This window comes from Pogona vitticeps, chromosome 6 (assembly GCF_051106095.1).
Source record: "Pogona vitticeps strain Pit_001003342236 chromosome 6, PviZW2.1, whole genome shotgun sequence".
Lineage (NCBI taxonomy): Eukaryota > Metazoa > Chordata > Lepidosauria > Squamata > Agamidae > Pogona > Pogona vitticeps.
In genome coordinates, this window is record NC_135788.1 from 120,218,784 (window position 1) to 120,242,683 (window position 23,900).

The 23,900-nt window shown below is 51.2% G+C and overlaps 2 protein-coding genes across 4 annotated transcripts; one reads left to right on the forward strand and one right to left on the reverse strand.

The window, feature by feature from the left end:
* Nucleotides 1–4,388: 4,388 nt before the first annotated feature.
* WRAP53 (WD repeat containing antisense to TP53) lies at nucleotides 4,389–15,572 on the reverse strand. Of its 3 annotated transcripts, none has more exons than XM_078378496.1 (11): nucleotides 15,447–15,572; nucleotides 14,085–14,551; nucleotides 13,139–13,237; nucleotides 12,382–12,490; nucleotides 11,310–11,398; nucleotides 10,865–10,955; nucleotides 9,368–9,500; nucleotides 7,602–7,810; nucleotides 6,559–6,662; nucleotides 5,883–6,026; nucleotides 4,389–4,646 (listed from the first exon to the last, which is right to left on the reverse strand). In XM_078378496.1, the coding sequence occupies exons 2-11, from the start codon at nucleotides 14,366–14,368 to the stop codon at nucleotides 4,442–4,444; spliced, it is 1,467 nt and encodes a 488-aa protein (XP_078234622.1). In that variant the 5' UTR covers nucleotides 14,369–14,551; nucleotides 15,447–15,572; the 3' UTR covers nucleotides 4,389–4,441. The 3 variants fall into 3 exon arrangements, with proteins under 3 accessions (XP_078234622.1, XP_078234621.1, XP_078234624.1); XM_078378495.1 differs by lacking the exon at nucleotides 15,447–15,572 and adding an exon at nucleotides 15,178–15,431 and having other exon boundaries at nucleotides 14,085–14,405; XM_078378498.1 differs by lacking the exon at nucleotides 15,447–15,572 and adding an exon at nucleotides 15,178–15,429.
* Nucleotides 15,573–17,178: 1,606 nt separating this feature from the next.
* On the forward strand, nucleotides 17,179–22,820 carry LOC110087758 (thialysine N-epsilon-acetyltransferase). Its single transcript, XM_020809615.3, has 6 exons — nucleotides 17,179–17,325; nucleotides 17,868–17,919; nucleotides 19,194–19,277; nucleotides 20,614–20,715; nucleotides 21,997–22,037; nucleotides 22,285–22,820. The coding sequence occupies exons 1-6, from the start codon at nucleotides 17,263–17,265 to the stop codon at nucleotides 22,459–22,461; spliced, it is 519 nt and encodes a 172-aa protein (XP_020665274.2). The 5' UTR covers nucleotides 17,179–17,262; the 3' UTR covers nucleotides 22,462–22,820.
* Nucleotides 22,821–23,900: the final 1,080 nt, after the last annotated feature.

A 23,900-nucleotide genomic window follows, 5' to 3' on the forward strand; every position in this document is an offset into this window, starting at 1 on the left:
TGGGTCCTCCTGAGCCGTGAAAAGAGCTGGCTTGCAAGAAGAAGCGGCAGGGCCAGCCCGACTGCAAAGTGGCGCGAGGCAGCTGCCTCGGGCGGAAAATGTCGAGAGGCGGCCACACGCCCTTGACAAGGGCAAGCGTATGTCCCTCTGACATTAAAGCCAGCCTGCTCCCTTCAGGGTGGTGGTGACGGATTCACCGCTGTTACGGAAACTTTTGTGTTTTCTAACCCAAGTGGCTTTCGATCATGGAACCAGAGAGGATGTATGGAACCAGAGAGGGTTTTTTTTTTTTGCCTCAGGCAGCACAAAAGCTTGGGCTACCACGGCCTTCTGGGGTGGCCATCTGCCCAAACCATGCCGGGCGGCCTCTCGGAGGAGCTGTGGGTCAGAAGATGGCCAAGGAAGAAAGTCGGCAAAGATGACATTATTTTGCTCCCCCTTTCCACCTAAAATGGCTCACGGCGCCTTTCCTGTCATACCCTCCATTTTTTCCGTGCGATTTCGGTCACCTGGACAATGACAGTAATAAAGGGGGAGAAAACATAGGTTCGTATTTAGCTATGGGGTAGATTGTGGGCTCTCGGGGCCAGTCGCCGTCTCTCGCCCCTTAAGCTACCTCACAAGGCTGTTGTGGGGCTAAAAAAAGTGGACCCCGAACCTCTAAGGAGGAAATCGTACAGGGTGCGTGTGGGTTTTAAAGATGGTTTCGCCCATCCTCCTAGGGTTTCTGAAAAAGAAGTACAGATTTTCTTGGACCCCCTTTTCCCTTCAAATGGGATGCGAACAAGGCTGGCTCGGGTTCCTCCGGAAAGGCCTCTTGCCATGCTCAGAGGCAAGTTGGCCACATTGCACAAAGCCTTCCCCTCCAAAGGAGGTCAAGAGTCGGCCAACGCCGGGAACAGAGAACGCAGCAATGCCCGGCTCCTGAAGCCAAACCTTGGGGTGCCATCGTGGCACCCCGAAGGCCGAGTCTCCGGGGCGAGGGAGAAGCCGATCCGATCCAAGACAAAAGGGTTTTTCCTAACCTCACTGTACACCCCCTCCATTTTTATTTCTTTTGGGCCTGTTTGGTTATTCCAGCCATTGTGTCTTTGCATGCGCGAGCGTGCGCGGCTGGGCGGCGAGGCCCATACGGAGCATTTCTAACACTCCAGCAAATGCAAGGGGGAAAATATTGCGATGCGCCGGCACGGCCACGCTCGCTCGCTTGTTGGGACCCGTTCAGTTTACACAGTTGCCAGGCAACCGCCTCTCCGTGCAAGAATCCACTTTGCGGTCCCCCCACTCCCCGAACGGTGACTATTTATACCACCACGGAGGGGACTCGGGATCAGGGAGGTAAATGATGGAAAGGGATGGCACCTCCTCCCCTCTCCATCAAAATAAATAAATAAATATATACAGTTTCCCTGAAAATAAGACCCAACGTGAAAATAGGCCCTAGTAGGATTTTTCAGGATGCTCATCATATAAGCCCTACTTCGAAAATAAGCCCCATTTAAGAGAAACCCCCGCCCTCCACCCTTGTGCAGCCACCAGAAGAAGAGGACAGGACTGCATGTGAATAAATGTAGATGGTTGTACATGACAAAAATAAAACATCCCCTGAAAATAAGCCCTAATGCGTTTTTGGAGCAAAAAATTAATATACGACCCTGTCTTATTTTTGGGGATACCCGGTATATAAAGCCAGTCTTTTACTAGCAGCCTTGAACCCACGTTACCTACAGATAGGAGATAATCTATCAGCTGTGGGTGGGTTGTTGTGTGTGTGGTTTTTTGCAGGTGGGTTTAAGGAAAATTACGATCTCCCACGGTGATGCTGCGCGCAGGGACTCAGAACAAAGAGCTTTCTCGCTCCATCTCTTTTCTGTGCAACATCAACAAGCGTTCTATGCGTTATTTCGCCACGTAGCCTCTGGCTTCTCACTTTTCTGTCTGAAAGCGTGGGCTCGTTCCAGGAACGCTCACATTAAAAATACAGTGTTTTTGTCTTTTAAGGTGCCAAATGCCTTTGTCAAAATTCGTTTGTTTCATTCATGTACGTATTCCTTCATTCATTACTGCTTTTGGTTTCTTTTCCTGTTGATCAGCTGATAAAGGCCACCAAAGAGCGTCCTCTGCTTACAGGTGGTACAATACCAGGTTGATAGCTAAAAAAAGGGGCTTTCTGATCTCCTTTGAGTCTACTCATTTCTCAGGATCTCCTCCAGGTTCCCAATGACACAAGATCAGCAGTTTGGAACAAAGGGAAAAAAAGCGTTCTTGGTTAGCTCCGCTAAAGTTCTGGAATTCTTCTCCTAGGATGTAATCGGTTGAATTTTAGATACTACCCTAGGTCTATTTATTGCCCTCCCCTTTTGGGAGGGCGGCTGAGCTTTTAAAACTGAATGGATTTGTGCTATTTGAGGTTTACGTCTTATTTTAATAGGTACTGCTTGGAAAAGATTTGTTAAGACTAAGGATGAGCTGTGGGAGATCAAAAGCAAGATCATGGCATCATCCGGTGCTACGTATGATCAATGAAAAAAAAAATCAGAGAAGAAAAAAAAAATAATTAATTTGAAATACTGTACGGTGCTGGAGAAGAGCTTCACAGACACCATGGACCACCAGAGAGACAAATAAATGGGTGTTCTCGTTGAAAAAAAAAAGACTTAGGGATTAAAAACACTGAACGGAGGCCATGGGGCTTCGGGCATGGTGTAAAAAATGACAAGACACTGGAGCAACCCTGGCGAGGTAGCCATCCTAATCCATGAGAGCTAGCAGCTTGTGTTTTGTTGTTGTTGTTGTTGTTGAAGAAATCATACAATCATGTTCCGTCAATTTTGGCTTCTGGCGACCTTTTCGAGGGTTTCCTAGGTAGAGAATATTCAGTAGTTTCTCCTTCCTTTCTTCTGGGGGGAAAGATCCCCGGGAGGCCCAGTGGGGGAATCAAACTCCCAACCTCTGGCTCCATAGCCAGAGACCTAAACCACTGAGCTATCCAGACGACTTTCGTCGTCTATAAAGAGACCGCCTACTCCTGTATTCTGTCTCTCAAGTTACTTTTGCTGAAGGGGAAACAGCAACGGGGTTTGTTGGCGTCCAGTGGCAATTTTCGGGACAATCCCACTGTATGTGGTTCATTTTCCTCCATCCTGCCGGGGACTGGACAGGTCTTGGGGAAAAGAGGTGTTGACCGGCCACCCACCACCTCAAGCCCAGCCCAGCCCTGCGTGCCGTTTAACTTGAAAGCCTGCTTCCAAATGGGCACAGGCGTAGCCTTTTAAGATACACGGGGGCACATGGGTCCCAAACAGGCCCAGAGTCTTAACATATTGCTCTATACTTGATCGTTCCATTGAACCAGATTCTTGGTTCTCAAGGAGGTAAGATCCTGCCTGTAAGGGGTGGGTGTGTGACCCATTTCCTAGGGAACACTCGCCCCCTCAAGACAGGAAAATCCCTCCACAACCCCCCCCCCGCTTCACCCTCCAGAAACTTTTCTGCAAAGTCTGGGTTGCATTTCGAGAGAGAAAGACCCGGAAAAACTCTAAGACAATATAGCAAACTTTTATTAAACATCTATTACAAGGCGAGACGATGTATTTTTGTCCCCTGAAAATAGGCCAGTAAGAAAACACAGAGCAAAAAAAAAAAAAAAAAAAAAAGGGATTCTTTCCCTTTGGCCAACCCGTTGGCAAGGGAGAAGAACAGGGTGTCTATTTACACAAGAGAGGAGAGAAAACAGTTTAAAAAAAAAAACAACTGGGGGGGAATCACTTCTCCTCCTTTAGGGCCCCCTCCGAGAGACATACAGCATGTCAGGGTAAAATATTCCAAATGAAAAAAAAAGCACACACATACTGTATATACTTCTTTGCTCCCAAATATAGCTCCCGCTTCTTCCAGCCCGGGGGACGTGTGGCATGGAGATCAATGGGGAGGATGCTTGGGCTACAGAGCACTATCCTCTCCTGGTGGAAGACAGCAAAGAATTTGGAGCAGGACTGTGGTGCCAGCTGCCCGAGGGATGGGAGAAAAAGAAGCAAAGAGAGACGGCAGTCCGTTGCTGGTGCCTCCTCCACCACCAAACCTTCCCCGCCGTCGGTCGCAGTCGCCGCCGGCTCCTGTCAGAGGCACCACTCGCACCCCACTGCCCAACAGGGTGCCCCAAAAGAGCGTTCCCCACCCCAAAGCGTCACTTCTCACGAACACACCGCTTTTTGGTTGTCGTTCCAGGCCAACACACACATCCCTCAGCTTTGGGACAAGCTTCACATTATCCACCCAGCGTCGTGATATGAAGGCACGCATGCCGGCATCCACCCTCGCAAAGACTTGCAGTGCGTCGGGGAGACCAGCCCTTCACACATCCGCCACAAAAGGACAATTTTCCTGCCGGGGGGCTAACCGGACCGAGGAAGGGCTCGGCTCCCAGGCGGGAGAGGACACCTCAGGGAAGGGCCTCGGGCTGCTCGCTTCCGGCTGCCGAGAAGGAAGCCCACCATAGCTGGAGACTGTTGTCGCCGCGGGTCGCACGGCGATCGGACGGGGGGTCCCCTTCTTCCTCCTCCTCTTCCTCGCTGCCGCTGTCCCACAGGCCAGGGAATTTGCGCTGGCCGGAAGCCGTGGCCATCAGGGGCACGCTGGGGTGGAGGCTGAGCAGAAAGGGGCAGCCGGTCAGACGGGGAAGGCGCTGGGACCCAACCGCCCAAAGCCTAGTCTGCGGCCCCCCTTCCACTCCACCGGCCTGCCCACGTGGCTACATGGGCCAGGGCCCTTCTAATGAGGTTAGAACGGCAGAGGGACCCTGCGAAGGATTGGGTCCAGGCCTGGCCCAGGCGGCTCCGCGGGGGAATCAAACTCCCGATCTTGGGTTCCCGCAGCCAGAGACCTCCGACACCTCCCAGCCTTCCATTCTGGCAGTTTTCCCTCCAGAAAGGTGACTTCTCCGATTCTCTGGCAGCAGCAGCTACACAGCAGAGCGTTAAGGAGACGTGGGCAGAGAGGCCTGTGATGTGACTACAGTCCCCACGATCCTCCACTCTTGGCTACGCTGGGGAAGAAGGATGGGACCGGCCGCCTAGGGAGATCGGAAAGGTTGCACCCTCCCCTCACTGTGAGGTTATCCCGGGCAAACCGCAGCCTCCTGCTGGAGGCGCAAAAGGGTGAGAGGCTCCCTTTCTCCACAAGAGGAACTGCTTTGCTTTGGGTTAGAAATACAGTGGTGCCTCGCTTAACGAGCGTGCCGTATGACGAAATTGCATAGCGATCTCTTTTTTGCGATCGCTAATGCGATCGCTTACCGATGGCCTCTATGGCAAAAACTCGCTTACCGATCTTCGCATTGCGACACCGGGAAATCAGCTGTTCGGTGGCTCCAAAATGGCCACCGGATGACCCAAAATGGCCACCGCAATAATTTTCGCGCCCTGCCCTCGCTTACCGAGGGCGCGAAAATGGTGGCGCTATGAGGAAACTTCGCTTAACGGTGAGTATAGAAGCCACTGGAACGCATTAAACTAAGTTTAATGCGTTCCAATGGCATTTTGCGTCCCGTTTAGTGATGTTTCCTCATAGCGAGGGTTAATCCAGAATGGATTAACCTCGCTATGCGGGGCACCACTGTATCAGACTTGCTCTTGTCTGGGGGGATACTGGGAACTGTAGTAAAAATATCGCATATCTGCATACTTCCACGTCAGATGACTTGCATTTCGCTGGACTTCCGGATTGCCCCCCCTCCCCGTGGGCTAGTTGGGCGGGACGTCAGGAGCGATTGCCCCCCTGTCCTCCAAGTCTCAGGCTGCAAGTCCCTCAGGGTTCAGGAGCCCACCCAATGTCTTCTTTCTCCAGCCCCCAGCAGAGACCGGCCCAGACGCGGATAACGTTACCTGATCCCATTGACGCAGTCCTGCAGAGCCTGGAATTGCAAGACGGGCGGAAGCACGGACCGAGGGCCGCTGCCCGGGGGCCGGGTGGTGTCCCAGACGGTGACCAGCCCTTCGGTGCTCCCGCTCACCAAAAAAGTCCCGCTTCTATATGGAGGAGAAGAGCGAGAGGGCTGGCTGCCGACGGTCCCCCAAGCCGGAAGGAGAGGGGCGCCCGCCACGGAGAGCTTCAGCGGGCACTCCGGAGACCCCAAAAGAACCTCCCCATTTCATAGGCCAAGTTCATCCTCCGAGGATGCTTCTCCTGTCTCCATCCAATGGGCGGTCCTTGTTTCCTTCCCCCCGGAGACTCCCCAAAGAGTCATAAGATCTGGGTGTAAAAGCTTTTAACCAGGCTGGGATTTTCAGATTTCTCCAACCACTTATCCCATCCTTCCCCATTCCGGGAGCTCTACCCTGACTTACACACACCTTACAGACACCATCACGTGGATTACTGGGGGACGGGGGGGGGGAGGAAAGGGCTGCAAGAGTTGGCACGTTTTCGTCCCATAAAAAGGGGAACGACCCTGCAGCAGGTGGCAGGTTTTCGGCAAGCCCTCACGGCGTAGGGCAGCCTTTGGAACAACACCCCGGAGTGTGTGGGGAGGGAGGGGGAGACGAGGGTCGCCGCACTCACGGATCTAGGTCAAAGTACACCCGCTGGTTGGTGGCCACGGTCCGGCAAACGGAGAAGAGAACCCTGTCCGGCTGCCGAAGGTCCCAGCAGAGAATCTCTGCATCCTGCCAGCAAAACACACACCAAAGATAACGTCAGCGTTCAGAACCTGCAGCTGGTTTCTCTATTCTGCGCCCCCATCATTTGAGACAGCGCAGTAACTCATTATATACGTGCTGTCGAGTCGGGTCTGTCCTACCGCCACTCTTTTGCCGAGTTTTCTAGGGACAGAGCGCATGGAACGGGTTTATTATTCCCTGCTTCGGCAGAGATTATGGGACTCATCCGTTCGCCCGACGCCACTCAGGCTGGACCCTCTGCAAGGCTTTTTACTGAGAAGTGTAAATAAAAGAGTGGGTTTCCCCAGACCCGAAAACCATGGGGAGCCTTCACGCTGCCCCGTCTTTCCCAGCCGGTCCCAGGACAGGCTGTCGCCGGGTAAGTCCATGCTTTACCCAGAGCAGAAGGCAAAGCAGAAGGATGCATCGATGCTTCGCGGCACGGGGGTGGAAAGAACGTTCGCGAGTCTTGTCCTTTCTCACCAACTCCGGTGGTTTTGACAGGACAAGGAGTCCTGCCAGATTCCTCCCCCAAGAGCGGGAAGAGCCATCTCCCTCCCCCACCTCCAGCAAAGTCTCTCCGGCTTGTGCAGAATTCCCTTCGCCTTCTTTCAGGTGGAGAAGCAACGCCCACATGCCGCGAGCAGAGAAGGGTGGGTGGACGGCGCCAAATAAATAAATAAAATGCAACCAGCTACATCCTGCAACCAGTGGCAGGTTTTTCTGCCATAAAAAAAGAGGGACAATCTTGCACACGGCGGTTCTCACTAACACACCATATGCATTTTGCCTTGTGCAAGATAGTCCCCCTTTTTATGGCAGAAAAACCTGCCACTGGTTGCAGGGAATTCTGCGCAAGCCGGAGAGACCTTGCTGGAAGTGGGGGAAACCCGTCGCTGGCTCTCCCTTCTCTGCCTCTTTCTCCGTCTCTCCTGCACGCCTTACCTTCCGACCGCCCGTAAAAAGATGGAAGCCGTCAGGGGAGAAGAGCGCATGGGTGACGCCCCCCCGGTGCCCCTGCAGTAAGGCCAGGGGGTCGCCCTCCGCCCGGGAGTAGAGGCCCACCGTCTTCAAGTAGGAGGTGCAGGCGTACAGCGGCTGCGTGGGGCTGAAGGCGATGCACGAAATGATGCCGCTCTGTCCCCGTTTCTTGGCTGGGAAAAAGGGCAAGAGGGGGAATGAGGTTGAGGGCAGAGAGAGACAAGGGGCTTTCTCCCACCATGCTACCTGCAACCGTCTACTTGTGACCAAAAGGTCTCCCAGAGAAGACGGACGGAACATTGTAGGCCACTTTCCCAAAATACCAGCGTTTTTTTCCCCAAGGGAAAGCTGGAGATAAGTTGACGCAAGTTGCGGCCCAGGAAAGCTTAAGCGCAATTCAAGAAATTCCCTTTCCTGAGGTCTTGAAAGGCCCCGTTCTGGGTCCCCCTAGTTTTCACTCGTAGGCACTCCAACTGGGAGCCCCGGGGCTCCTTCTGGGATTCACGACAACACTTTTCAAAGACTTGTAATTGTCGCCTTACGAAGGAGGCGCAAGCTCAGAGGAAGGCAATGAGAAGGATCGGAGGCTGGAAGCCAAGCCCTGGGAATAAAGATGGAAAGAACTGGGCCTGTTTAGCTTTGAGAAAAGAAGGTGGAGGGGAGATAATAGGACAGCACTCTTCAAAGGACTGAAAGGCTGTCCTAGAGAAGAGGGGCAGGATCTGTTCTCGATCATCCCAGAGTGCAGGGCACGCCATCATGGGGTCAAGCTGCAGGAAACCAGATTAAGGCTGAATAGCAGGAAAAACTTCCTAACTGTTAGAGAAGTATGACAATGGAACCTATGACCTCAGGGGAGGTGGTGAGCGCTCCAACACCAGAGGCCTTCGAGAGAAAACTGGACAGCTGTCTGTCAGATCTGCTTTGACTTTGAGATGCCTGCCTTGAGTATGGGGTTGGGACTTGATGGCCTTAGAGGCCCCCTTCCCATGGCAGGATTCTAGGATTCTTTGCCTCAGTTTCCCCTGTGATGAGCCAGCTGAGGATGATCCAGGCCAAGCCCTGCTTAGCTCCCAAAATCAGACCCACTGGGCTGGTGACCTTACTCATCTTTACGGTGATACAGCATTCTTTGTTGGTCTAGCTGTGAAAAAAAAAACACAGCTACTACCTTTTTGTCCTCAAAAAAAGCAAGTGGGGATGTGACCATCGTAGGACTGATTTCCATCATCGCCGCTCGTGGACCATGTCGGAAAAAAATGAGACTTTTCCCTCTTAATTGGTCTTTAAGACACAACCAGTAACAGTTTATAAGCTGCTTTCAAAATCTGGGAAGGCGATATTTAAAATTAAAGCACGCCACGTCCTCTTTATTTTAAACGGTCTGAATATTTACAGACAAGAGATCGGCAATGCGGAAGCCGCTACCGAAAAGCTTGCCCTTGAAGAGAAGGTGGGGGAAAGTACAAAGATCTTCCTATTAAAATATTTTAATTATTCATCGCGGCTCTGTTTGCACTGCAGATACTTCTGCCCCCTGCCAAGTGACGGGAGACTCGTTGCCAAGCTGCCCGGACCTCTTCCAGAGGACGTCCAGGAAACACTCGTCCCCACCCCCACCCCAATGGCTGGCGTGACATGACTGGGGCTGCAAGGGTGGAAGCCGAAGCTTTAGCCTCCTCTTCCTCTCAAAGCCCGGCAAGGAGGAAACGCAACCCGAGGCAGCTCACCAAAGGTTGGCCGGTTCTCGCACATCCGCCCGGGCCGCGACGTTTCAAACACTCTCACGGTCTTGTCGAAACCACAGAAAAGCTGAGCGCCGTCCGGGGTGAAGCACAGAGAGTGGGCTGCAGTCAGCTCATCCTGAAGGGCAGAGAATAAATCCGGAAGAGAGGATGGCCGCACAGCCGATTCCCAGCCGCAGAGGTTTCTTCAACACTGACTTTTGGTTACTGGGCATGAGATTTCTGGAAGTCATGGGCTACCAACCCCAGATGGCTGCAGGAATTCTGCCAGCCCCTTTCACGTGCCCACAACGGCTTTCAGTTACTGTGAGAAATCATCGCTTCTCTCAGACATGAGGAAGACGGAAGCCATCGCTAGTCGGAGCTACGTTCCATGTGAGCTACAAGGCACTGCCAGTCTCCTTGACTATTGTGCTCCATACAGGGTGTCATGAGAATGGGTGACGGTCGGATTCCGAAAGATCTGCTGTATGGAGAATGAGGGCAGGGAAATCACCCCAGAGGGAGACCACAGCTGTGATACAAGGATATCTCCAAGCGAGATCTGAAGGCCTTAGGAATGGACCTCAACAGATGGGAAACCCTGACATCCGAGCATTCAGCCTGGAGGCAGGCGGTGCATCACGGCCTCTCCCAATTTGAAGAGACCCTTGTCCAGCAGGCCGAGGCAAAGAGGCTGTCCCGAAAGCAGCAAAATCAGGGAGCTGGACAGGGGGCAGATTGTATTTGTCATTAGTTTGGAAGGGATGGTCCCTCTCGAATCGGCCTCCTCAGCCACACTAAACACTGTTCCAAGTCCTCAATACAGAGCATGTAACCCTAGTCTCTTCAGGCTGAAGGAGGCCTATCAGGGTGCTGCTCAGGAAACTACCAAGCCCATCATGCCTTGCAGCCCCACAGAACTCAGCTCCACCAAACCACTTCCTCTACCTTTACTATGTCCGAGAGAAGGTATGGTTTCTCAATGGAAAGTGATTACAGACGGCAGGATCGAATTTAAGAAAAGTCTAGCCGAGGGAATTCGCACAGACTAGAGTCCATAAATTCTGATGCTTATCGGTGACCGGGGAAGGTATTTCTAACAGGTGGCTGCTATCCTTTCCTCCCGCCCCCCCCCGCCCACTTGCTTTTGAAACTGCTTTTAACCCAACATTACAAGCCGTTCTGTGTTTCTGTTTTACCTGTTTTAAAAAGATACAATTCAGTGACCCTAGGGGTGTCTGTGCAGCCATCCTTCACCACACGGCGTCTGCCTTTGCCATGACTGGACCTCACCCCCATAGCCGCTCCCACAATCCCACTTTGTAACTGGTGGCAATTTCAACCGACCACTGGCCTTACATCGTACGGCCAGCCCCAAGTTAGGGAGAAAGATTAGACAGGGGAAAGAAAAAAAGAAAAAACAACAGAATAAAACCAATATGGGTAGGGAAAAGCCAAATCTGGTCCGGGGAAGTGTCCGAGAGCTATGCAGGTACTCACGAGGTGGTTGTAGGGCCGGAAAGTGGCCCGCAGGTCTCCGCAGAAAGCGTCCCAGATGTGGATGGGGTTGTCGCGGCTGCTGCTGGCCACGCTGCAAAGGGAGACAGAAGGAGGAAGGGCCGTAAGGAGCAGCGGTGGCCGAGGAAGGGGAGCCTAGCTGTGTTGGGGAACAGAGACTTTCCACTATAAATCCAAACTCTCCCACAACACTCATTTCAGCACCTTAGCGACAGAGCAAACTCCACAGCCCCGGCTCCCACCCAGTCTAGACAGAGGCTCGGTTCTGATCTGAAGGCCACAGACCTTTCTGCTCCTTTAAGGCAGAAACTGGCTTGGGCAAAAGTCCCATTATTTCCCACTCCGGCCCCTTATCATTCCTATGCAATTGCATAGGGGTTGGGGGGAAAAGATGGGAGGCAGGACAAGGGGAGACGGGTGGATTTACAAACAAGTTTGCGGGTCGGAGGAATTCATCAGCGGGAACCAACAGTAGTCGTAGACGGTGTCGCCTTCTGCCATGCGTAGCACAGGGCTCTGGGGAGGGAACGAGAGAAAGAAATAATTTCCACTCCAAGCATATCGATACGTGGAAGAGCGGGTGCAACAGGAAAGGCTTGCCGCAGCCTTCGCCCAAAGAGAACTTCTGCTACTCCGACCCGGCCGTTCTTGCGGTCTTCCGACCCCACGCCCCTTATAAGCAGGTGCCCATTTCCCGGAAAAGAGGATGCTGTGGGGGTCATCCAGAGCAGAATCTCCTCTGCTCTACACATGGCCCTTCCCTGCCAGGCGCCCAAAAGCACACGGAAAGGACAGGCCGGGAAGGGCTGCCAGGCGGAAACTGGGAGTTGTCAACCCTTTGAAGACAAGGTGGGCAAGATCTAAGGGGCAGCTCTGGCCTCCGTTTGGGACCCCGGTCCTCTCCCCGGCCCACCAGAGCCTCCCAGACCAAGCTTCTCTGGGCCAGGCACCCCAAGGGAGGCCCGGAGGTCCTCGACACGAGATCAGGCCTTCTTTGTCTCAGCTCCTGCGCTGAGGAACCTGCTCCTGATGGAGCTACGCTTGGCCCCCCCTTCCGCTAACATTCAGATGATGACTTGCTTTTCAGAGAAGCTTTCCACCCTGGAAGCCTGTTTGGTTTCCATCTTTCGCTCCTCTTCCTGCCCTCGTTTAGCCCCATGCCACCTGCCTGGTTTCCACCCCTGGTTGAAAGGACAACACATTTTATGAACCCTCTCCTCTCTTTGCTGGGAAAAGCGGAGGAGAGCCAGAGAAGAGGAAGGCCGAATACAAGATGGACGGTCTCCCTCAAGGAAGCCATGGGCTTCAGTTTCCGATTGCTGAGCTGGGAGGGCTAACTCTGGTTAGTCTAAACCTCTACGAATTGGCCGAGAATTTCCAAATCGGAAGTAGCTCTTTGCAGCCAATTAACTCCACGCCAAGGTGTCAACAGGGGTTGTGACTCTATCTCTCTCACACACATGGACATTCACCAACCTGCCAATGGCCTCTTTCCTTACCATTTCAGCGAGCGTCCCCCACTCCTCCGCGTACAGCTCAGCAGGAAGGTTGTAAATGCGCAAAGTGTTGTCGGCACTGTTGGTGAGCAGACAGGTCCCGTCCGGAGCCCTGAAGGAGAGAAGGATGATGTAAACATCCCAAGGATTCTCCCCTCTGGCCGTGTCCCATCACCCTCTTCTCCCCACCCCACAGATCATCCGTTCCCAAATTCTGCTCTTGGGGTCTCCTTCAAGGAGTCCCGATGCTACTTCTGTGCTTCCCACCTCCCCCTTCTGCTCACCTTCCTGCCCCTGAGCCGGAGGGAACCCTTGGCACCCTCAAGACTCCTTCCGTAAGAACCTTCTCAAGACCAATGTGTTTTGCAAAGGCGTCCCTGAACCTTCTGGGTTCCCCCATTCATTCCTCGCCACCCCGACAAGAATGACCTCCAAGGGCCGCACCAGAACCTCTGCTTCTCATGTAGTCAGTTAAATCCCTCGGGCAGCACCTCATCAGGGGGCACCCAAGGCAACGAGGCCTCGCGAACCAGGGTCAGGGTTCTCGGGCTCCGAGGACCGTTCTTTCCCACTGGGGAACATACTGCGGCCATTGGGCTCCGGAGCCCCATCCGCTCCGGTTTTCCCCCTTGCCCCCAGCAGCGGCAGCTCCAGAGGAAGCAACCCGCTGCCCCAGACCGGGGCCCAGAGCCACCGGGCACCCTTTCCACCATCCAAGGGAATCTAACAAATCCTAAAAGACGGGTTTCCAACCGCTCACCATTTGCAGCCTTTCAAGAAGTTCTCCGGAATACGACTGTATTCTTTCCAAGAGCCGGTCAGAAGCTTCGGGGGCTGAGAGAAGTCGTACGGGGGGAAGCTGGAAAATGTGAAATCCAGGTCACGCCAGAGGCATTTTCGCTAACTCTGTTCTCACCCGCCCCACGGTTGCAAAAGGCCATTTCTATGCCAGCCCAAGCTCTCACTCCAACGCGGACCTTTCATGGGTTTTCAGACAAGACTGGTGCTTATTCAGGAGCCTAAATGATCCCTGTTTACACAAATATTTACATCAAGTTTTTTTTTAACTCCACCTTTCTTCTTAGAAAAGGACCCAAGGCGGCTTACATCATTGGAAGACAATATTTAAGAAGAAAACAGCAAGTATACAAAAGTGGTATACAGTACATCATTAAAAAAAGGCAAGATTTAAAGTTGAAAACACGTTTAGAAGTATTCAAAAGGAACAAATACTACTCTGAGAAACAGGAAATACAAGCAATGCTAAAAACACAGTTGAAGCAGAAATGTAAAGCAGTCAGAAATGATCCCACTCAGGTCACTGATAGAAGGCTTGCCTGAAAAGAAAGGTCTTTTATCTGCTTGCGGAAGGAGAGCAAAGACGGGGCCAGGCTGGCCTCCAGTGGCAAGGAGTTCCAGAGTCTAAAGGAGCAGCCACAGAGAAGGCACCTCTACCGTGTCTCACCACCAAATGTGCCTGTAAGGATGATGGGACTGAGAGAAAGGCCTCCCCTGAGTATCTTAACACCTGGGCAAGCTCATTATGGGAGGCAGAGCCTTTGAGGTAGCTTGTCCCCACCCCACACCCAGAAATGGAAATGCAAGATCCTGCCTCCACCGCCAGAATTGGGCACCGGGCCCACCTGTTCTGACCAAACTGCGCTGACGTTTCATCTAACGGCCTGCAAGGCCAGCTCCGTACTCACTAATACTCTCCTCCTTCTGCTTCCTCTCCGCCCTCCGCGTCTTCTTCCGTCTTTCCTTCTTCTTCCCCCTTCTCAAAATGCAGGACGGCGTCCCCTTTGCCCTCGTCTTCGGCGCACAGCGGTCCGGGAACGCTCTCCACAACCACCCTCTCGCCTTCCTGGTCCCCGTTAAGCCTGGGCACCTTCGTGGCAGGTACAGGATCCTCTTCGGCTGCCCCGTCGCTGCCCTTTGGCGGATCGACTCCCAAGACCAGCTGACTGCCGAGGGGGGGTTCGGCCTCCATCTCAAAAGCCTCAGGGGGCCCCTCTAAAGGCCCAACCCTACGAGGTGACACCCCCCCCCCCCGGACAGTATTTAGGCAAACCTTTCTTCTGGTTCCAAACACAGCTCGAGAGGGCCAACAATTCGTGCTTTATGCATCCCAACGTGCAAAAAGGGGTGTGCGGGCCAAGAGGGAGTCAGGTTTCTGCAGGGAAAGGAGACTTTAAGCAAAGCAAAACCATGCCCAAACTGAACTCAGGTCTTCTGTCTATAACTAATACTGCATGTCGTATATTTTTTATGTTTTCCTGGAAGCTGCCTGGAGCAGTTAGTGGCTTGTCCACTAAACGGGTGGGGTACAAGCTTAAACAAATAAGGGGGGAACTTCTGGGGGGAATTCCAGACAGCACAACCACACAGAAATCTGGTGCCTAGTTGTCAAAAAAGGAATAATTTCGACCCCACCAAAGCTCCGAGTTTGCTTTGCTTGAATTTGAGATGGCACCAAGATTTCTGTTCTCATGTCCTGCCATGCAAGACACACGCACGCACACATGCGCGCGGGCGCACACACACACAGAGACAAAGATCACAGCACACATTCAGGAGCTCGACAGTGTGCCTTCTTGTGGACTACAGTAGTGCAGTAGTCCTCCCCCCAAAAAAGAAGTGATGTTTCAAAGCCATACTGGTGCATTCTAATAACAATAAAGTAGGACCCCCTCTCTCTGTGGGATCAGTATCCACTGATTCTCTTATCCGCTGCCTGGAAGTACAAACTTAAAAAAATTTCCAGAAATGCCTATTTTTGTCTCTCCAGGGTGTATTTACCAGAAATGGCCACTAGAAGGCGCCAGAAACCATGTCATGTCTATAGCGTTCGAGGCTTCCGCGCTTTTCGGCATCCGCGTGGGAGGGGGGGTTGGGGGCACCGGTCCCCGCGGATAAAGAGGCAACCGGGCTGTTGGAAAGGGGGGGGAGTCATGGAATTAATCCCAGGCTAGCCCCTTCCCCTCATCTCTGCTAAGGGAGTCTGGAATGGGGGGGTGTCTGCCGAGGGAGGGAGAGCCTTGGCCTAAGAGCCCCCCCCCGCCCTTTACCTCCCAGGATCGGGACCCACAGCCGCCTCGGCCGCCAAGATTTCCCCAACACGAAACTCATGGGCGGCGAATGGGGGCCGCCATGACACCTCAAGCCCCGCCCCGTTCCCGGCTCGGAGTCACGTCTCGCGAGAGTTGGAGAGCCCCCCAAAACCCATCTCGCGGCGCTTCCCCGCTTCCGGAGAGACTGAAAGGCAGGAAGGGCGGGGAGAGAAAGAGATAAAAAAATTAGAGGAGACTTCCCTTTCGTGTTGATGGGGTGCTTCCGGGTTGCGTTTTCTAGAAAAACATGTACAGTATCTCTCTCTTTCTCTACCTGGAGTTTTTTCTCCATCAGAGACCAAGTCTGTTTGGGCAGATGCAGAACCCCAAAGGCCGTGTGGTCACGGTCCTGATCCTGAGCCGAGAGGGTCTAACTCTTGACTGTTCTCCCTCCTAGGGCTTGTTGAGAGAGAGGATTCAGAGCCTGCCCGGGCCGAGAGCCACTCTTCCCGGATGGGTCCCATAAGGAACGCAAGCCTGGGTTGATCCGCTTTTAGCTCTTCTTGACATTAGATGAAGTCAGGTGCCGTCAGTGGCCCTGGCCCTGGGGTTCCGACTCTTATCTCCCATCACTGATTTCTTATCTCCGATCAGAGATAAGAGTGGAAACCTCACCAGGGCCAGTGATCCAAGCCAAGAGCTGATGGGAGATGAGAGCAAGAAATCCCTGTGTTTATGGCCGATTCGAGATAAGAGCACGGTTTCCTCTCCCAGCAAAGGGAAGGTCAAGGAAAGGGAAAGGCTGGTGTCACTGGTCTTGGGGAAGAGTACCCATGGCCCAAGGGAGCCCCCCAAGGGCAAAGGTCACCATCCCTAACTTATGGCCATGGAATACCCCTCAAGTCGTAAAGGCAAAGGCAGGCTGCTCAGATCAGTCCCTCCCTCCTGCCATCTCAATTCCGACTTTCTACCCAAGTTGGACATTTCCTTGACTTTTACGCAGCAGCTTGACACCGTCCAGTGTTTAAAAACACACCCAGGAGTGGCCCCAAATGCTTGTCTTTGCAGTGAGAGGTGGTGGCGGCCCAATTGCAGCCTAGCCAAAAGGCTGGTTGTTGGTTTTTTTCCCCCTAGGATCAGTGGAAAAACCGAAGAGACAAACCTAAGAGACAGCCCTCACCACCACCCCAAGTCTTTCATGCGCCAGACATCAAGATCATGCTCAAAGCTCAGAAAAGCCACCTTTTTCGTGGGTGGGTGGGTGGAGGGGGACTGCCCTTCCCAGAATCCCCACACAGCGTGGCTATGGGAGTTGTAGTCCCCAATAAATAAATAAATAAATAAATCGAAAAGCTATGATCACGCCTTCAGCTGTTCATGTTTTTTCTGCCCAACACCAGGGAGCTTGGAAGAAAAGCTGAAATGACCCCCAAGCTACAGAAGGAGGAGGTCCGTGCTAAAAAAAAGTTAATTTCCACCAGAAATAAACCCTGTGACTTATTTTTTTATGCTCGGGTTCAATGTCCAAGTCCCCACTCCAAGTGTACCAAAAGTTTCCTTTTTAAAAAAAGAAAAGACTTACAGGGCTGGGTGGATGACGTGTACCCGCTCGCCCATTGTGCCTAGGTAGTTAATCTTTTCCTCCTGAGCCATCCCTCTTTGAGACCTCCTGGAAAGGGGGTATGAGCTGGCCCGGGTGGGGGAACGGCTTTTTGGGGTAGTCAAGCGGAAAGAGCAGGGGTTGAGTGGGGGAACCCTCTGTCGATGGGTCAGAGTCCAGGGTAGAAGCAGAGAGAGAGAGAGAGAGAGAGGAAGAAAGGATCCAGGAGTCACCATGATCTACACCATCCGCCCATGGGCTGTCCGGGATGTGAAGGAGGTCATGCGGCTAATTAGGGTGAGGAACTGGAGGGCAGGGGGGTCCCTGAAAGAGGAACGATGCAAAACCCCAAAGCAAAAAAGGGTTGGGTGGGCAGGTAGCCCGAAAGCCAACCCAATTCATCTCTGCCTGTTTCATAGACAGGAAGGATCAAAGCTTGGATGTGTTCCTGGGTGGCAAACTCTGGCAATCCCACCGGTCCAGTAATCTACTGCTGGATAGAGGGTCGTGATAGTTCTCCTGAACCCCTTCCCCCCCAAACTCTCCTTTTGACTGTCAGAATTCACAACACCCTTCTCCCTGGCTTTTTTTTTTTTTTTTTTGGTACCCTTCTCTGTCTTCATACTGTACCTGCGCAGGTAAAAGTCTCACCTGCATCAACCTTTCCAAACCACCTTTTGCAGAAGGAACAGGCCTGACCCCCCCACCCCTTCCTGCAGCACTGGTGTGTTTAGGGGGGGTACAGGGAGTGACAAATGACTTTAAATCTAGGGAAGGGAACTCTAGGCATCCTGGGTTCAAGGATGTATAATACACATCAACCGTTGAATCTCTTTCAGGAAGCCGCCGCTTTTCACAAAGCTTTGGACCAAGTGAAAACCACCCCAGAAGGTAAGGAAGAGCGAATCATTTTATAGGCAAAGAGATTTATTGTCCTTTAATCTGACCAGCCTCCACGAGATGGTCACAACCAGCTCAAAAGACAAAAACTCTTGTGCACAGCATCAGTCTCTTGAGATCTGCTATTTTCTCTCCCCTTCCTTCCCCCCCCCCCCTGCAACCCAGAAGCTCTGTGCCACTGAGAGATCTGGGGCCAGGCAGAAAATCAACAGGGAAAGCCTTTCCTAACAGGTAGATGCAGTGAAAGTAGACCTTTATGGGGTTAATTTCTACTCACTGTGCTGCTCCAAAAAAAACACACGCACACAGGGGCAACTGGAGTAATAACCCCATTTCTTTCCAAGGCCATCTAAAAGTCCATTTTGATTTATCCACACTTCCCTAGAGGAGACCGGGGGATTTGAACCTGTGCTCTGCCTCCCATTCTTGGAATTATTTGCTAGAAAGCAGAAAAGGAGGCAGTGAACAAGAGACCTCAGAGTGTGAGGCTCCTCTTGCACTTGGTTTGAAGAGGCGTATGAGATTTTAAAGCACCAAGTGGCAAAATAGTTCTTGTCGTTTCCCACCGGGCTATTGATTTGTCCTTTCTGTGCCAGCTGCCAGTTTCTGGTTGCTGGATCTCACGGGCATGAGCAGGTCTTATTCAGCAAAGGTGCTTAGTAGATCCTTTAATTACAATTTAGAAAATATACTTTGGGGGGGGGCTATGTCTTCCCCCTGGCCGACTTGGTGGGGGATTCTGGGTGTTGCAGTGCAAATGCAAGATCACATAAGACGAATTAGAAAAACAGGTGTGCATTGTCCTTGCACAAATGTTGGGCGATACCTTTACTAGATGCCTAAAATCTCAAAAACAGACAGAGGCTAGCTTCCACATCCAACAGGATTCTTCATCAGGCTGAGTCCCGGTACACGCTATCAACCCGTGTTTGTTTTTGAGATGCTGGTGGTTTAATAAAGCCAGCTTTAGGATGCAATTATTTATTTAAACACCTTGATGGACCACCAGGATTCCTTTTTTTTTTTTTAAAGTAGATCTGTGAGCCTAAGTCATCCCATTTCTGCCTCCAAGGGACTATCTATCCCATATTCAGGCTTCTTGGACCCCCCGAGAACCACTTATTTCTTTTGCCTTCCATATGATCTGCCCTGCCCATCATGGTTTCGATTTCGGAGCTGTAGTGAATCAACCCAAGAAGGAGAAGTGTGTTTTTTTCACCCGAAACCCTCCTTTCTGATTTTCTGCCATAATGGTTTCTTTGTAGATTTCGTAAAAGATGGTTTTGAGAAGGATGCTACTTTTGGGTGTGTTGTGGCCGAGGTGCCCCCCGAGGCAAAGAGCAAAGAAGGTAAGCCCAGGAGAGGCTGGCCGTGTTTTAGATGGGACAGGTAGCATGGCCTAGTGGGTTCATGGAGTGGAAAGCTGTACCCTTGCAGATGATTCAAAACGCTATCCTGCTGCAGTGATTGAGAGAACAAGCCACAAATCTGGATAATTATGACATGTTCCTTTGCTTAACGTGAATGATGCATATACTACTGCATGCTAATTAAGCCATCATTCCTGGGATCTGTAACTTTTTAAGTACCTAGAAGTCATAGAATGACAGAATAATGGAGGTGGAAGGGGGCCTCAAAGGCCATGGAGTCTGACCCGCTGCTCAAGGCAGGAATTCCGGTCAAAGCAGATTGGTTGTCTAAATTTCTCTGGAATGCCTTCGGAGTTGGAGTGCTCACCACCTCCCAAGATTATGGGTTCCATTGTCATACTGCTCTAACAGTTAGGAAGTTTTTCCTGATATTGAGCCGGAATCTGGTTTCCTGTACCTTGAGTCCATTTTGACATGTCCTGCACTCTGGGATGATGAAGGACAGATCCTGCCCCTACTCTGTAGAACAGCCTTTCAAGTCCTTGAAAAGTGCTATCCTATCTCTCCTCCTAGGGACGTGGTGGCGCTGCGCGCTAAACCGCAGAAGCCTGTGCTGCAGGGTCAGAAGACCAAGCAGTCGTAAGATCGAATCCATGTGACGGAGTGAGCGCCCGTCGCTTGTCCCAGCTCCCGCCAACCTAGCGGTTCGAAAGCATGCAAATGCAAGTAGATAAATAGGGACCACCTCAGTGGGAAGGTAACAGCATTCCGTGTCTAAGTCGCACTGGCCATGTGACCACGGAAGATTGTCTTCAGACAAACGCTGGCTCTATGGCTTGGAAACGGGGATGAGCACCGCCCCCGAGAGTCGAACACGACTGGACAAAAATTGTCAAGGGGAACCTTTACCTTTACCTATCTCTCCTCCATCTTCTTTTCTCCAGGCTAAATTTGCCCAATTCTTTCGGTCTTTCCTCCTTATAAGGCTTGATCTCCAGCCCTCTGATCATTCTCATTGCCTTCCTCTGGACTGGTTCCAGTTTGTCAGCATCCTTCTTGAAAGGCAGTGTCCAGAACTGGACACGACACTCAAGATGAGGCCTAACCAGTGCCAAAGAGAAGGGAACCAAGACCCCTCTCTCGCTCTGCAGCAGAAAATTCCAAACGACATCCTCAAACTACCAATTCTGTAGCTGAAACCAGAGCGGAGTGGCCTCAAACGGCTCTAACTGTGTAGTTCTGGCTGAACTGTAGGTTTTTTAGACCAGTCCATCTTCACCCTTTGGTCTCTTCACCTTCCCTTTTCCCTTTCCAGGTCACACCCTTATCGGATACCAATTCCACTACCTGACGTACTGCACCTGGGACGGTCCTATTCTTTTTGGGGAAGACCTGTACGTGGCACCAGACTTCAGAGGTATGAAGGACCCTGGGAACCTCTAAGCATGTGCAAAGCGCTTTTCTTACACAGCTGAGCAGCTAGAGATGGGCAAGGTTTTAGCAGGTGGTGCAGTAGAACCCTCTTATCTGCAGGGTTGATTTACTTGTCCATTGCTTTACCTATTCATGTCGGGAAATATTAAAAATATAAAAACAATAGTTAGGACAGCGGGATAAATGGCCTCACCCAGCAGGGAAGGTGGTTCTCAGCACGAGAGCTTCCAAAACAGCTGCTTTCTTGAGAAACAAACCCTGAGCTATTCACACTTCTAACTTGGAAAGGGTACCCCCCCTTTTTATTATTATTTTTTGGACTACAACTTCCAGAATCCCCCAGCCAACATAGCTATTGGAGGAGACTGGAAGCGATAAACTTCCCCATTTTTTCCCTAATGTCTGAAGGCACCCCATCGATCTTTCCTTGTGGAAACTTTATAAATAATATAAGCCCTGTGTAAGGCTTGGGCTGGTTTAGGGATTCTGAGAGTTATACTCTAAAAATGTTTCCCAGCTTTGCTGAACGGTTCACATTTTTAGATGCCTTCCCTAACACTGTTCATGTGGCAGGATTTTGAATTTTTGGTTAAATTCTTCTATCTCTGCAGCAGAAGGGCAGGGGTTCACAGAGCTGAATAGATTCACGTTTCCCAAATTCCACCCCTTTCTCATTAACTGGCACTTACAGCCTCAGTCATTCAATCTGAGACATTTATACTACTAATGTCTCATTAAACCACATTCTCTACTTACAGTTGTGAACTGACAAACGCGACTGCTTTCAACCACAGACTTCCACAGACTCTAGAGAGGGAAAAGAGACACAGAGCAGAGAGGCGGGACTCTCTTTGAATTCCAAGGCAAGGAAGGAATGATTGGTCAATGCTGGATAGATTGATAGTGACCCTAACCCAGAAAGGTCCTTTTCAGGCAAACCTACTAAAGACAGCAACTACAAAAAAGAAAAAAAAAGTTAGAAGTGCCGATAATTCATCAATCTAGAAAAAAAGTAGTTTATTGTTTTGCACAAGCACACAAAATAATTTGTGGGATAAATATGAAATCAAGCCTGTTAATAACTGAATTGCATTTTCGTGACGTCCTGAAGCGAGTGTTTTTTAAAAAAAGTATTTAATTTAACCAGCTAAACTACTAGGCTTTCTTCGGAGTGGCCAAATATCCCATTTTATGCCAAACTAAAAGTTAATAGTTAAAGGTGATTTGTGATCAAATTGTCCTTTTTTTCTGTTTCAATGGACAGGTAAAGGTGTTGGTACGAGTTTGCTGAATAAAGCAGCCAAGGTGAGTTGGTTGGAAGAAGAGGGCAGAGCTTAGAAAAATTCGTATTTTTTTCAGGCTGGGGGATTCTGGGAGCTGTAATCCAGAAAGGAACTTTTACAAGCTCTAATCCTGGAAAACCCTGGGGCCAGCTGTCTCCCATACCCACCTTCCCCTGCCAGTAGTGTGTACGTGCAGCCCCCCCCCCGAACTGAATTAGGGCAGAGGGTTTAGTTTAACTCAAGTCACCCGCCTTCCTCTCTCACCACAGATTGCCCTGGAGAAAGGATGCTCCCAGTTCCGGTTCATCTCGACCAAATGGAACCAGCCAGCCTTAGAGTTCTTCACCAAGCGGGGGGCTGTGAACGTCACAGCCTGTGACCACTGGGAACTGTGCCACTATGAGGGGGAGCACGTGCGGAAGTTGGCGGAGTACGTGAGAAAATAGCAGCCAACAGAGATGGCAACAGCGGCTGGCTTCAGCAACCCCGAGGATCTTAGTTTATCCCCTTTCCCAACTTTCTGCGCCCTCTTTCCCTGAATCTCTAGCCCCTAATTTCCTCTTGATGCGTCCTGGAACACATCTCAGGAACTCTGGGGTCCTGATTCCTTCCTTTAACTCTTCTCCTGCCCCTGACTCCAACATCCTAGATTGAAAATTTCCCCTGCCTGGCAAGAGAAATCCTAATGTTCTGTCTCAAAATGCCTGCCTTTCTTTCCCAGGCTGGGGCACGGATTCGGTGTGCTTTCCCCCCACCTAAATCTGGAATGATGTGAAATAAACATTTCCTGATGACGGTTTTAGAATTTGTTTATTTACTCATTTGTTTGTTCCACTTCTATACCGCCCATCTGGCTACAAATCCACTCTGGGTGGTTTTACGCTCAACAAAACAATGAGACATAAAATATAAAATTGAGAAGCCAGTGTGTGTGTTAAGTGGGTCTCGCTCCCATGCGTTGTAGAAGTTTCCTTTAAGACTGTGAGAATGTGATCAAAGGGTGGGTGGTCAGATTTCCTTTCGTGTTCCACCTATTAACCCCTGGCTGAGTGAATTAAGCCACATTGATTGATTGATTGATTGATTGATTGATTGATTGATTGATTGATTGATTGATTGATTGATTGATTGATTGATTCATTCATTCATTCATTCATTCATTCATTCAACTGATTTATTGATTGATTGGTGGGCACCGCTGTCTTATATCTTCACACACCAGCAAAGGGGGTGGTGGAAATGTAAACAGAGTTTAAAAGCAGTGGTTTTTAACCCTGGGTCACTGAGATGCTCTCGGACTGCGACTCCCAGAAATCCCACCCAGCGCAGCTCATGGTGAAGGCTTCTGGAAGTTGCAGTCCAAGAACATCTGGGTTACCCAAGGTTGGCGGGAACCACTGACTTTGAGGAATCCAACTGGTAGGCCAGTCGTTCACAACCTTGGTTAACCCAGATGTTCTTGGACTACAACTCCCAGGAGCCTTCCCCATGAGCTGTGCTGGCCAGTATTTCTGGGAGTCGCAGTCCGAGAACATCTGGGTGACCCAAAGTTGGGAACCCTTAAAATAAGGCGAATCCAGAAAGTTCCTGAGACAAGCAAGACGCATCACTGCTCTACATTTTCCTATCTCTATGTTCCTCCTCGGGTCACAGAGGGCGCTCCCCCCCAGGGCTTCTCGAGTCTCGCGAGAGGCTGGCAGCCCGACCGTCTCTAAAGCGGCCGCCCCGCTGCTTCTCGCGAGATCTGGTCTCCAAGCTAAAATCCTGGCCAGCAGCCCAGCGCCCTGTGTCCCCACGGGCGGGGGGGGGGACGTTTTGTAGACTTTTTTTTCTATTCTGGGATGTGATGAAATACTGCAGATCTCGAAGCATCACCTGTTTGCAA

What these genes read in the sequence shown, in the direction of transcription:
- WRAP53 (XM_078378495.1), bottom strand. Translation starts at nt 15,251, where the DNA reads ATGCCGAAAAGCGCGGAAGCCTCGAACGCTATAGACATGACATGGTTT. An exon ending in TCCGGCCCTACAACCACCTC is followed by an intron (nt 9,501 to 10,864) that starts GTGAGTACCTGC and finishes TCTGCCCTTCAG; the next exon opens with GATGAGCTGACTGCAGCCCA. An exon ending in GTGTACTTTGACCTAGATCC is followed by an intron (nt 6,027 to 6,558) that starts GTGAGTGCGGCG and finishes TCCTCCATATAG; the next exon opens with AAGCGGGACTTTTTTGGTGA.
- LOC110087758 (XM_020809615.3), top strand. Translation starts at nt 17,263, where the DNA reads ATGATCTACACCATCCGCCCATGGGCTGTCCGGGATGTGAAGGAGGTC. An exon ending in AGTGAAAACCACCCCAGAAG is followed by an intron (nt 17,920 to 19,193) that starts GTAAGGAAGAGC and finishes GTTTCTTTGTAG; the next exon opens with ATTTCGTAAAAGATGGTTTT. An exon ending in CGTGGCACCAGACTTCAGAG is followed by an intron (nt 20,716 to 21,996) that starts GTATGAAGGACC and finishes TTCAATGGACAG; the next exon opens with GTAAAGGTGTTGGTACGAGT.